The following is a 14,425-nucleotide window of genomic DNA, read 5'->3' as shown; positions in this document are numbered from 1 at the left end:
TGAATCTTTTAAAATAAAAGACCAACAACATCCTTTAAAAATTCAGTTTTTAAAAAGAGAAAAAATGCAAATTATAAATACAAATGAAAAAGGAAAAGATCATAAGAGACACAAGGAAATCAATAATATCATATCAAACACTGCTCACAACTATATGTTAGAGGATTGAAAAGAAATAGAGGATCAGCTACCAAAAATATTAACTGTCCAAAGTGACCTGTTAGTAAATCATTTAAATAAGTCAATTTCTATAGGAACAAATAAAACAGTTTTCAAGAATTTACCCTATAAAAACCTATCTGGATTCACAGCAGAATTCTTTCAAGTGTTCAAAAATGTGATTCCTATATTATACAGGTTATTCATAAAGAAAAAGATGAAAAAAATTACCCAATACCTTTTATGAAGTAAATATGTGTTAATTTTAAAACCAGGTCAAGTTAACATGAAAACATTCCATGAAACAATAAAGAGGTAAAAATTTGCGGGTGAATTGTGCCTGACTCTTTGTAACTCATTTGGAGTTTTCTTGGTGAAGATACTGTAATGATTTGTCTCTTTTTTCTCCAGTTCGCTTTATAGGTGAGGAATTGAGATAAACAGGATCAAGGGAAAACACAACTACTAAGTATCTGAGGCAAGATTTAAACTCAGGAAAAAAAAACTCAGTCTTTCTAACTTCACTAATTCAGGCCTTTCATGTACAGATTCTAACCTTCTAACTCTATCCAACTGCATCACCTAATTGTGATATAAAAATACTAAGTCAAATATAAGACTGTAATGAATTTTACATTAAGAAAATTATTCATCAGTACCAAGTAAGGTTTATACATGAAGATTGCTTCAATATCACAAAAAAGATGAACATAATGAAAGCATATAAACCAAAAAAGAATTTTAAGTAGTAATTCTATCAACAGATATGGGAAAAACTTTTGGTCAAATCCAATAGTCACTAATGATAAAAAACAAAAAAAAAACCCAGTAAAAAGAATATTTAATAAGTTTTCCTTTATGTAAGAAAAATAGGCAAAAACCACATAATATGCAAAGAGAACAAGGAATCATACACTCATCTCTTTTATTTGACACATGATTGAAAATTCTAATTAATTTCAGGAAACCAGGAAAAAGACATTAGAGGTATTAATGTTGGAGTTAAGAGACGTTATAGTAATGACCATAATAAAGAAGGACTTAAATTTTAAGTTGGAGAGACATTCAATGTCCATAGATAGATCAATTTTATATACTAAAAAATGAAAACACTACTCAAATTAATTTATATATTCAATGTAATATTAGTTAACATATGCAGGAACTTCTTTAGAGAACAAAAGAAAACCATAATGAAATTCATATTGAAAAGTTAGCAGGAAAAATATCAATGAATACAATGAAGACAAAGGCTGATGACAGTGATTTTGCAGTTATAGGCTTAAAAACATGTTATATAGTAATACTGGAGAAAACATGGAACAGAATAGAGGTACCAGATAACCAACCAAATGTATAGAAAAGATTAGTGTTTCGTAAACTACAAAAAGAAAATCTGGGGAAAGAATTCATTAAATTAGTACCTGGGAAAACTGGTTTGCAACATGGCAGGAAAAGGCATTATTACTACAAGTCACCACTTTTCTGCAAGTTATAGTCTTACAAGAGAGTTCTTCTAAGAGAGTTGCCTAGAGCATTAATAGGTTACATAACCAGGGTCACATAACCAATATGTATTCAGAGGCAGGACCTAAACTCTAGTCTTCTTGGCTTCAAGACCAGCTCTCTATCTTCTACACTATATTGCCTCATGTTTTATACCCTATCCCCTGCTGAATTCCAGCTAAAAGAGAGAGAAACTTTTTAAGGGAAAAATCAACTACAAAAATATATTAGAAATTGAATAAAGTATTCCAGTTGTGTAGGAGAGATAAATTTTTTATCCAATTTATTCAACTTATTTAATTAATTATTGTTAATTCTATAATTAAAAGAATTAACAAAATTCTATAGCCAATTCATTATTAATTAAATTAATTATTACTCAATATTTATTCAATAAGTTATTAGGGACAAGACCAATTAACTATTTGAAAATAAAGAAGTCTCTATAACAATAATAATGAAATAGAAAAACAGATTGGGAAAATATTTACAGCATATATGAAATTTAAAACTTGACAACTAAAATATGTAAGAACTGTCAAAAAGTGGTAATTCCCAATCCATGGTTGTAGAATACTCAACTATGCAAATGATTCTGTAATCCCCAAAAAGTGGGCATTCCCTTCAACATTGTAGATTGTTACCTTTGTTGGCCCAAGTTATGGGATTCTTGCTCAAATCTATAAGTTTACCACAGGGAATCCACTCCATTTGGGCCTTTCTTACTTTCTCCTGACATCAGTAGGATAATAGTTCACATGTAATGGGCTGAGGCTTGAGTTGATGCACTGAGGTCCCAAGCACATGAGGCTAAATAGTAATTGGACTATATTCTATTAATATATATGCTTGGAGAAAGAATGGCCCCCGCCCACTCTCTGTGCAAGTCCTGATGTGTTGTATAGGAAATGACGATTTTGGTGGTGGAGGCAGAGAGGCAGGAAGAGAAGCAGAGAGAGACTGCTGACTGGGTTCTGGTCTTGTGGCTTCTGGTCTGGCTGGCTTCTTGAAGCAGCTGCTGACATTGCCAATCTCCCCTTACCTCCAATCCCCCTTTACCTCTGATCCTTCTTAGAATAAAGATTGAAGATTTCCCCTTAACCTGAATTCCTGACTCAGGCTGATTTTAAAATACGCGGTCATCACATTCACAGGATGTGCATTCATTATCCTTTATTCTTAACGCATCTTCTTTTGATATATTCATTTCTTAGATGACAGCGTTTATGCTGGCTTTCCTTTGGCATAATTCCTTGTTTGTAATGTGTGATAGTTTTCTCACACTAGCTATGTTCCTTTCTATTAAACTTTGTAATATTTTGTAAAAGTTCTTCAGAGACTATACTTCTTAGTCACTGGTAGCCATTTAACAAATCTGTAAAATATTCCTATTAAAAAGTGGGCCTTTGTTTCTGGATGAAATTTAGAGTTGTGAAAATTATTTTGCAAACTCCTAAAGTCAGTTTTGCCAGTGTTCTCTTCCTGTTTAATTCTGGGCCCAACTAATTTTTTATTTGTATTTTTGGTCCCAGATTTTATACACACACACACACACACACACACACACACACACACACACACCAATTGGGTTTCTTGCCAAACTTTAATTAACTTCTTTTTATCCTCTGCTGTTTCTTTCAGTTTCATGTGATTATACTGCTCAAAATCTTTCATCATTCCTTTCCTTAAGAGTCTACAAGTGAGTCTATTCCAGAGTGGTTTCATTTTTGGCTACTACATTTCTCCACATAGAAGAGTAATTCTTTGTGGGTTTTTTTTTTTTTTTTAGGATGTTTTAAAGTTAGATTGTCAGTCCACTTGTAATTTAGCATAGTTATATGATGTGCAATATGGATCTAATCCCATTTTTGACATATGGCTATCCAATTTTCCTAATACTTTTTATAGCCTAATGATCTCTTTTCCAAGTATTTTCATCATTTGGGGTTTATTAAGCCCTTATTTCCCTTATTCTTTTTGTTCTTGTGTTGCTTACAATCTGTTCATTCTTGATTTTGTTATTTACATCATCTACCTTCTCTACTGTTACTCTGATAATGCTAAACATAACTGGAGGAAATCATTCCATCTTACCAACTAAGCCTATTATAAATTCTTTTTTTATCAAATCTCAATTAGGTCTTCACTACAAGGCAATCCTTTTATTCTTTCTTGATTGACTATCATATTCCTTGCAGCAACTGTTCTAAACCCCCTTTCCTATGCAAACACCCCTTTCCATTGTCTCAACTAATGACATAAAAATTGAAAAATGTTATAGCATCTTTGATATTTTTTCCACTGTTGCTTATTTCATCTCCCCTTAAAACCTATAAAAATGTAAAGCTATGCTTTTTAAGAATTTAAGAATTGAATCAGTATTTAATCTGTTTCCTTTTGTTTAAGCAAGTAAAATCTCTTGGCTGTTGTGATTTTACTTGCTCTGAATTTTTGGTTTTTTTACATAAGAAAAATCTATCATGTTTTAGTTTTTTAAATACAAATAGATAATTTATCAAAAGATTTTTCTGTCTATTAATATAATTATTTTAATCTTTTCTTTGATATAATTTACTATATTGTATACTTTCCTAATATCAAACCACTCTTTTTCAATCAGTTCTACTATAAATTAAAAAAAAACAAACTATGGTCAAATATTTGTCCCTGCACAATTTTGTCTAAATACAAATGTTGTATGGAGTAAGACTCAATGTCATGACAATGACATGTGACAGAAGTAAATTGCAAATTCTTGAAAGAATTTTGTAAAAATGCAATAGGCTAGTATTTTATTTGAATTCATTTTTCTTCCTTGCCCCTGTTTTTTTTTTTTTTTTGTTTGTTTGTTTGTTTGTTTTTTTCCCCTGAGCCTTTGAACTGATAGTTGTCTCTTCCTAGCTAACCTTACAAATTTAGGCAAATGAACTCTGGAAAAAAATGACAGTAGGGGGAAAAACAGGCTCTTAAGGGAAAGAATATGTAATCTCATGTGAATAAATTCTTTTTGAACAAGTTTATCTGGCCATAGTTAAGTTAAAAACTATATATTTTGCATCTGAATAGATCTGAATCTGAATTTTGCATCCTTTTCTTTTCTTAGAAGAATCTTATTTGAATTCCATTGCTAAGAGTTAACATAAAGGTATAGTGATCTTAATATAATAAAAACAGGACTATATCTTCAACTCAATTTAGATTTTGATTCTGTAGATTTTTTAGAGAGATACGTGGGTGCCTTGGGGAAAATGATAACGGGTTGTGCTGTATTTGTCTTTGTAAGCCATTATTTTGGTGTGTTTCACAAGGTTTGGTTCATCAAACTGTGTTCTTTTTTTCTCTCTCCATGCTTACTCACCTGCATCCTATGAATCTCTGCTCTCATGGTTCGAATCTCAGCCTGACCAGTTTCTGAATCAACCGCTGCTCGCATTTCCTTTGCCAGTTGGATTTTTTTCTCCCAAAGCATAATCTGGTGTCTTGAAAGGTAAGGAAAAAAAAAAAGTATGAGAAGAATTGAAAGGTATCAGTTATCTCAAAAGGTAGGAGTTAGCTTACAGTCTTTCCTTCGGAGTTCACATTGTGAACTTAGAATCAAAACATTTTAGAGTTAAAATTACCTGGGAGTAATTAAATGTAGTATCTATTATTCTACTGCCACTATACAGGGATTATAGCTACAGCTTTTGTATGTCATAGAATTTTATAGAGCAAGTTAACTATGAAAAAATCTATTTCAGCAAATTTTTTCTAATAAAAGTCTCATTTCCAAGATATAGGAGGAAGTGTTTCAAATTTATAAGAATGAGTCATTGCTCAATTGACAAATTATCAAAAGTTATAAAAAGTGTTTTTTTCAAACAAAGCAATCTTAAGATATTAAGATATTTAAACCATATTTTTAAAAAACACCTTCTAGAGCATTAATAATTATAGAAATAAAAATTTAAGTAACTCTGAGGTTTTGTGTCTTATACCTATCAGATTAGCAAAGATGACTAAAAAGGCAGGCAGGCAGTATTGAAGGGACTCTGAGAAAACTGGCATATTAAAATTACTATTCATAGAATTAGTCCAGCTATGCTGAAAAGCCATTTGGAACTATGCTCTAAAAGTAACTAAATACAACTAGTAGGTCTATTACTCTAAGGTAAAAGAAAGAGGAAATAAAACCATATGTGGAAAAAAAATTTTTATATCAGCTCTTTTTATATTGGCATAAACTTATGGAGTATTTGTTATTTGTGAAAGAGCTGAAGAAACTATGTTTTATGAAAATAATGGAATATTGTTGTGTAGAAATAAATGATGAATGGAATGTTTTAGAGAAATCTGAATCAGAACAATTTATATCATAACAACATTTTAAAGACAAACTTCTTTGAAAGACTTGAAAAGACTTTGAAAAACTCTGATCAATACAATGACCAACCATGTCTCCAAAGGACTAATGATAAAGTATGCTGCTCACCTCTGAAAGATGATGAACTCAAGATGCACAATTAAACATACATTTCTGGGCACTGCCAATTTGGAAATAATAATCTTTGTTTCTTTCCCTCCTTCCTTCCCTTTCCCTCCTTCCTTCCCCTCCTCCTTCCTTTCCTTTCCTTCCCTTCCTTTTCCCCTTCCCTTTTCTTTTCCCTTTATTTTTAACATAAGAAAACTCTATCATGTTTTAGTTTTTTTCCCTTCCCTTTTCTTTTCCCTTTGCCTTTCCCTTCTTTTTGCTTATCTATGCCTATTTATTGTCAGATTTTTATTGTAGGCTTTTTTTTTTAATGGAATAAGGTAGAGGATGGAAAGGAAAGGAAACTAATATTTGGTTCAATGAAAAATAGATTTACAAAAGAATTCAGTATATCCTAGTTATGTTAATTCTGTTCATGAAAAACTTCTGAAATAAAAATTATTTTATCTACGTACTTATCATATTTGGCATATGTACATTACAACATTTATTTTAGAATTCACCTCTATTTTAATAGCTATGAAAGGTACTTGATCAGTCTCTCTTCTACTTTTTAAATTCTATGATCTTTAATTATCCATTTTGGATTTATTGTGGTATACAGTATAAGATGTTCATCTAAAACTAATTTCTACTAGACTGCTTATTTAATTTCTCTATAAATCTTGTGAAAAGGAGTTCTTTCCTAATTTATGTTTTCAAATTCATCAAATATTATATTATTGAGTTAATTTTTATTCTTCTTTGTCTAAACTGTCCTACTGACCCACTTTTCTATTTTTTCAAACCAGTACCAAATAGAATTGATTACTGACTTGAAACATAATTAGAGATCTACAAGTGCTATTTTGCCTTTATTCTTCTTTAAAAATTATTTCATTTAATATTTCAGATTATAAGGCTCTCAATTATGTTGTTTAGTTTGATAGCATTCTCTAAGGACCAATAATGACATAATACAATGCCCAAAAGTTGTTGGGGAAAATAATTCATAAGATAATATTACATAAAATTAACCTTACTAAGGAGAGTCAGGAAATGGATTTGGGCATTTCTGATCTTAAAAGTAAAATTTCTAACAAAGTATTAAGAAGATTTTAGCGACCAAGAGACAAAACAAAATGTCACACACTCACTCTGCTTCAATCAGTTTATTCAGGAGAGTCTTTTTCTCTTCATTCAAGGAAATCAGTTTTTCTTGCAGTTCAATGGATTCCTTCTCAGATGCCTATAGTTGGGAAATCAAACCAACTGTTACTTTAACAGAACAGAATTTAACATCAAAATCTTTACAACGACCTCATCTTTCTCAAATTAGAGCAAGAGAGATAATTGCCTCTATTCTCACCTTAAGTGAGCGAACAAACTCATTCTCTGTCACCAGGTTGCCCTGCTGTAGCTCCTCAGAGCTGACTCTGTTCTTACAGATCAAAGTGTTAAATTTTTTCAGGTCATTGTCCAAGCTCCTCATGCGATATTCAATCTCCTTCACTTCACTCTTTTCCTGGTCAATCTTTTCTGTTAACAAAATAAGAAAAGAGCAAAATCCAAGAAGTTCAAAGCTGATGTAAAACAAAACAAAATAACCCAAACTCTATGGAAGAACAAATCAAGACAAGCCAAAGCAGGATGGTTTGTTTAGTGGTTCTTGAATTCTCATCACCACTAATGTCTTTTCCTAGCACGAGTCTCCACTTTCTTGGTGGGAAGGTTACCATCCTGTAATGTTCCTAACAGGTAATAATGGAAATACAAACCTTTGACCTGAATGAAAAAGATGAGAAACACTACAAAATATGATTCCAATTTTTAAGAAATGGATAAGAACAAAGTCTGCAAACTATAGGTTAGTAAGCTTGAATTTAATTTCTGGGAAAATATCAGAAAGTATAATTTCATTAAAGACAATAACAAGTATGAGATAACAACCCAAAATTTATAGAATGCACAATTCTTAGGAGAAGATCTATATCTCTAAGAACTTTCATCAACAGAAGAGAGAAAGAACAGATTGGTGAGATGGAAAAACTTTGAAAACTGACAAAATTCTAAAATACAAAAGTCAAAATTAAAATTATGAAAAGTTGAGGTTGAAAAGTTTGATTTAATAAGTAACACTAGGTTTAAAAAACAGTACAATAGCTAAAGCATTAACTAATTTGCCTTAAAGGGAAACATCAAATTAGCAGTTATTAAAAATGAAAAAGAATTTGCAAGAAATAAATAAAAAGATTTAAAATCATTTTCTTCAAATATATTCCAATAAATCTTACAACTTAATAGATAAGTATGTACAAAACATAAAATATTCAGGTTAAAGAAGAGAGAGAATTTAAACATAACTTAATATGAGAAACAGAAATTAAGGAAATCAATAATGAATTCCCAAATTAAAACTGAGACTAGATTTACGAGTGAATTCTATCAAACATCCAAAGAATAATTTCATTTTTTTTTTTTAATTTTTTTTTTTAATTTAATAGCCTTTAATTTACAGGATATACACATGGGTAACTTTACAGCATTAACAATTGCCAAACCTCTTGTTCCAATTTTTCACCTCTTACCCCCCCACCCCCTCCCCTAGATGGCAGGATGACCAGTAGATGTTAAATATATTAAAATATAACTTAGATACACAATAAGTATACATGACCAAAACATTATTTTGCTGTACAAAAAGAATCAGACTCTGAATTATTGTACAATTAGCTTGTGAAGGAAATCAAAGATGCAGGTGTGCATAAATATAGGGACTGGGAATTCAATGTAATGGTTTTTAGTCATCTCCCAGAGTTCTTTTTCTGGGTATAGTTAGTTCAGTTCATTACTGCTCCATTAGAAATGATTTGGTTGATCTTGTTGCTGAGGATGGCCTGATCCATCAGGACTAGTCATCATCTAGTATTGTTGTTGAAGTATATAATGATCTCCTGGTCCTGCTCATTTCACTCAGCATCAGTTCGTGTAAGTCTCTCCAGGCCTTTCTGAAATCATCCTGTTGGTCATTTCTTACAGAACAGTAATATTCCATAATTTTCATATACCACAATTTATTCAGCCATTCTCCAACTGATGGACATCCATTCAGTTTCCAGTTTCTAGCCACTACAAAAAGGGCTGCCACAAACATTCGTGCACATACAGGTCCCTTTCCCTTCTTTATAATCTCAAAGAATAATTTCAATATGATACAAAGTATTTATAAAAAAGGAGATCCTGACAATTTTCTTATACTTTTGTGATAGAATTAATATAAGCCAAGGAGAATCAGAAAAAGAAAACTATGACTAGTATCCCTAATGAAAATATTAATGCAAATATTTAAAAGTAAAATATTAGCAAAGAGGCTTCAGAAACATATCACAAGTATTATATATTCTGACTGAGCTGGAAATCCATTATATAGAAATACAGCCTCGATTCAATATTAGGAAAATTATAAATATAACTGGCCATAATAATAACAAACTAATATAATACCCATTTCTGTTTAAAAAAATACTAGAAAACATGGGAACCTGTAGTGTTCTCTTTGGTTCGGTTTTCTTGGGGTCTCTGGCCAGCCTTCTTTTCAGTTCAGTAATCACCAGAAGAATAGCCAGGGGTTAAAGTCCAAATCCTTTATTGTCTCCTTGCCTGGAGGCTGGGCCAACTTTCTTGAGGTCCTTCTGAATGTGTCTTGGTTGCAGTGGAGAAGGGAAGGAGGACAGCCTGCCACCACTTCTCTGTCTTCCCTAGTTCTGATTTTGGCTGAGTTAATCTGAGCTTATATGCTTTCTTATGATAGATGTGAATCTTGTGGAAGTATATTAAGTACTAAGTACATGTACGGAACTAGAGAACTTTTAAGCACCATGCTAAACAACTATTGTCTTTATCAATTCCATTGAATTAATATCTTAAAAAAATCCTTTGTTTCAAGTTCTGGCCCATAACAGAAACAAATGGACCTTTTCTTAAAATTATAAGTAGAATATATCTACAACCTAGGGCTAACATGATAAATATTGGGGACAAACTATAGGTTTTTTTAAAAATAAGATTAGAAGTAAAGCATTTTCAATGCTACTGTTTGATTTAGTATTAGAAATGCTAATTATAGCAACAAGACAAGAAAAAAATCATTAAAAGAAAATATGCTCACTATTCAAGAAAGACATACTTTAGTCAAAGACAGGATGCGGAGAAACAACCTAAGGAATCACAGATCTTCCAGAAAACTATGGCAGAACAAAAATATCTTAACAGCATAGTAAAGGAAATAAATGTCCAGAGAACTTGTCAACATAGAAAATGAAAGCTCAACTGAAAGAATTCACAGATCACTTCCAGAAAGGAAAAAAAAAAAAAACCAAACAACCCATCCCTGTAAACTCTATAATGGTTAAATTTAACAAATTGATTCAGAAATCACAAGTTCTGTGGGCCATCTGGAGAAAGATCTTCAAATATAAAGGAAAGGATATTTGAATAATGTGATTATTCACTATTCACTCACTAGAAAAAGGAGAAGGGAATGGAAATAACATGATTTGTGGAGTAGTAGAGTTCAGGACAAGATAAGGTGATTTATCCTGAAAATTTGAGTTTAATTATGTAAGACAAAAGATGAACGTTCAATAATAAAGAAGAGTTTGAAACTTTTTAAGAAAGAAAACCAGGACTGAAGAGATTATTTGCTTCTTGAAAAACCCAAACAATAGAAATGCAGGAAGAATGATTAAATAGACTAGCAATAGCAGACTGGACCATAGAGGGACCAAAGGTACTTAAGGAAATAAATGAGAAGTGTTTGGGACAAAAAGACCTACCCAAATTGACTACTACAGAAATCACTCATAGAAAGTAGAATTATTATTAGAATCTCAAGAAGCAGGCCCATCCTGGTCTGTGAGACAAATTCACAGCAGGAGAGAGCTACTCCCTTGAAAATGTTCACAGCTTTTATACATTTCAGACAAAGAACCTCCAAAATCCCACCCTCTATATGTTGTGATTGGTCACATAAATCTGTATTCCCCTATTTGGTCAGTGGAATGTAGTAGACAAGGTGATATACAGGTTCTTTGGCCACATATATGTTTTTAATCCCTTTTTTGGACAATGGAATGCAGTCCAGGCCTTATCTAAAATCACGTGACTCCAGAGAAGCCCAAACTGAGGCCTATAGGCTTGATCTACTTTAACTAACAGTCTCTGATCAATATGTGCTTAATCTGTAAGTTCTTCACCTTTCCACACAGAATGCAGGAATCTAGTAGAGGTAACAGTGAAGAAGCAGACAAGGATATGACGAGTAGAACTTGGCAATAATATTCTGCCTAACAGTGAATGTTTCTTTTGTGGGTTCATTACAACATGGAAGAGTACCTAACAGGAGGGAGGGGAGAAAGGGGACAGTAATGTGTGATGATCTGGGATCAAATCAAGGGCTAGCAAAGGTGGCAGGTGATATTTGGTCTAGGAGAAGAGACTACAAGATAGTTAGTAAGGAGGAGAAGGGAAAGATAGAAAAAGAGGAGAGAAGGGAGAATGTTTGACCTGGGAAGTGGGAGAGGGCTCCATTGATGAATGATTGTGAGTAAAGAGAAATGAGTACTTTGTACCTGATAAGATCTGGGGGATTTGGTGGATGGGGTGCAACTGACACCTGGAAGAGTGGGAGAGCATGAACACAGGCAAATATAGAGAAAAAGGTCAACAAATGACAGATCAATGGTGGGCTGCCTAATCAAGGACATGATAAGGGAAAACCCCTACCATGGAGCAATGCTAGGTGGTACAAAGTACCTAGAACATGAGTTCAAATCTGGCTTCAGACACAAACTATATGATCCTTAGCAACTGACTTAACCTCTATTTGCCTCAGTTTGCTCATCCATAAAATGGGAAGAATAATAATGGCACTTATCTCCCCAGGATTGGCAGGAGGATCAAATGAGATCACAATTGTAAATTTTTTAGCATATAGTAAGGCTATATAAATGTTATCTGCTATTCATCATCATTAATATTGTTACTACTAATAATTATCATTGGCATTGTTATGGAAATGAAGCACAATGAAAGAGAGAAATCCAGAGTGAACTCTTACAAGTGAGTGTTCTGACACTCTAAAAGAGAAACCTTCAACCAGATATTTTGAAAGCTTTGACAGTATGAAGAATACAGGAAAAAAAAAGAGAGAAAATAGATAATTGTAGGAATCTTGAGTCAGAGAATGAGTCTAGAGTAAACAGAAAGAGAAGATGGATAATGAAAAGAATGAGAGAGAATCTTTTTGGTGAGGAGTGCAAAAATGAAATTTAAAAACTAAGGAACAGGATTAGCTCAAAGGGAGGAAAGGAAGGGTAAATATTAAATGAGAAGAAAGGATCAGGAGAGCTAATGGAACCAGAAACATCAAAAAAAATGGATTAAAATAAAGTAACTAAAGGAACATAATACTGTTTTTACAGCAGAAGACTGAATTTGAAACTGAAAAACTGCAACACAATATTAATGCATCTAGATTAAGAAGGAAAGTGATTAAGTGGGGAAAAAAGTTTTGTATTAAATTTCTCTGAAAAGGAATTTGGATCCAAGATATATAATTACTAAATATATATATATATATATGTACATATATATAATTCATATATACATATATAAACAATTTATATGACTAATAGTCATTCCCCAATATATAAATGAAAAAAGTATATAAACAAACAATTCTCCAAAGAACTTCAAAGTATTAAAAACTACATGAAAAATTATTCAAATAACTAATAATAAGAGAAATGCAAATTCCAACAAAGTGGAGGCTTCACCTCATAGCCTGCAAATTGGCAAGGATGACCAAAAATGGCAATATTCAATGTTGGAGAGGTTGTAGAAGGATAGGTACACTAACACATTGTTGGGGGAGCTATGAAATAAAAACCATTTTGGAATGTAATTTGGAATTATGCAAATAAGGTAACAAAATATTTGTATAATTTGAATCACAGACTATATTACTGAGATTATTTCCTCATGGAAGCCATTGACAAAAAACAGTCTCTTCAGACTCCAAATCACTTACAGCAACAGTTTTTGTGATAGCTAGAGTTAGGAAGACTCATCTTTCTGAGTTCAAATATGGTCTCAGATGCTCCCTGGCTAATCCTGGGCAAATCACTTTACTACCACTCTTCATCTATAAAATGAGCTAGAGAAGGAAATGACAAACCAATGTAATATCTTTGCCAAGAAAACCCCAAATGAGGTCACAAAGAATCAGACATGATTGAAAAAAAGATTGTACAATAACAATAACAATGCAACAAAATAACAAAAGTTGGAAAATAGATGCTCATCAATTGGGGTATAGCTAAACAAACTGTAATATGTTGAATATGATAGAATATTACTATGCTGTAAGAAATGATGCATATCTGATACATTGTTGGTGGAGTTTTGCACCGATCTTACCATTCTGGAGAGCAATTTGGAACTGTGCCCAAAGGGCTATCAAATTATGCATTTTTTTTGATCCAGGTCTCTCGTGGGCCTGTATACCGGAGAGATCTTAAAGGAGGGAAAGGGATCCACATGTGCAAAATTGTTTGTAGCAGCTCTTTTTATAGTGGCAAGAAACTGGAAATTGAATGGATGCCCATCTGTTGAGAAATGGCTGAATATGTTATATGAATGTTATGGAATATTACTGTTCTATAATCATCAGCAGGATGATTTTAAAGAGGCCTGGAGAAACTTACATGAACTGATGTTAAATGAAGTGAGTAGAATCAAGAGAACATTGTACACAGTAACAACAAAATTATGTGATGACTAACTCTCATGAATATGGCTTTTTTCAGCAATGATGTGATTCAAGCAAGTCTAATAGACTTGTGATGGAGAAAGCCATCTGCATCCAGAGAAAGGATTATGGGGACTGAATATGGATTATAGCACAGAATTTGCACCTTTTTGTTGTTTGCTTTCTTTTTTTCTTTCTTTTTCACTTTTTCCTTTTTGATCTGATTTTTCTTGTGTAACATGATAAATGTGGAGATGCATATAGAAGAATTACACATGTTTAATATATATTAGATTGCTTGTTGTCTAGGGATAGGAGGTGGGAGAAAGGAGGGAGAAAAACTTGAAACCCAGGATTTTGCATGGATGAATGTTGAAAACTATCTTTGCATGTATTATGAAAATTAAAAGCTACTATTAAAATTTTAAAAAGAAATGATGTATGTGATGGAAAGATTTATATAAATTAATGTAAAGTAAGCACCCCCAACAGTATATATA

The 14,425-nt window shown here is 32.3% G+C and overlaps 1 protein-coding gene across 1 annotated transcript in view; it reads right to left on the bottom strand.

Annotated features, from left to right (window-relative positions):
- The window catches only part of CCDC40 (coiled-coil domain containing 40), a 92,013-nt gene that overhangs the window by 22,698 nt on the left and 54,890 nt on the right, over positions 1-14,425 (bottom strand). The window contains exons 15-17 of the mRNA XM_031965586.1: positions 7,485-7,654; positions 7,273-7,364; positions 5,024-5,144 (exon numbers count right to left, since the gene is read on the bottom strand). Coding sequence (XP_031821446.1) covers positions 5,024-5,144; positions 7,273-7,364; positions 7,485-7,654 — 383 coding nt within the window. The remainder of the gene's footprint in view (positions 1-5,023; positions 5,145-7,272; positions 7,365-7,484; positions 7,655-14,425) is intronic.

This window comes from Sarcophilus harrisii, chromosome 4, assembly GCF_902635505.1.
Source record: "Sarcophilus harrisii chromosome 4, mSarHar1.11, whole genome shotgun sequence".
Classification (NCBI taxonomy): domain Eukaryota; kingdom Metazoa; phylum Chordata; class Mammalia; order Dasyuromorphia; family Dasyuridae; genus Sarcophilus; species Sarcophilus harrisii.
Note: the sequence above shows the minus strand (reverse complement) of the source record. Positions and strands in the feature narration are given on the sequence as shown.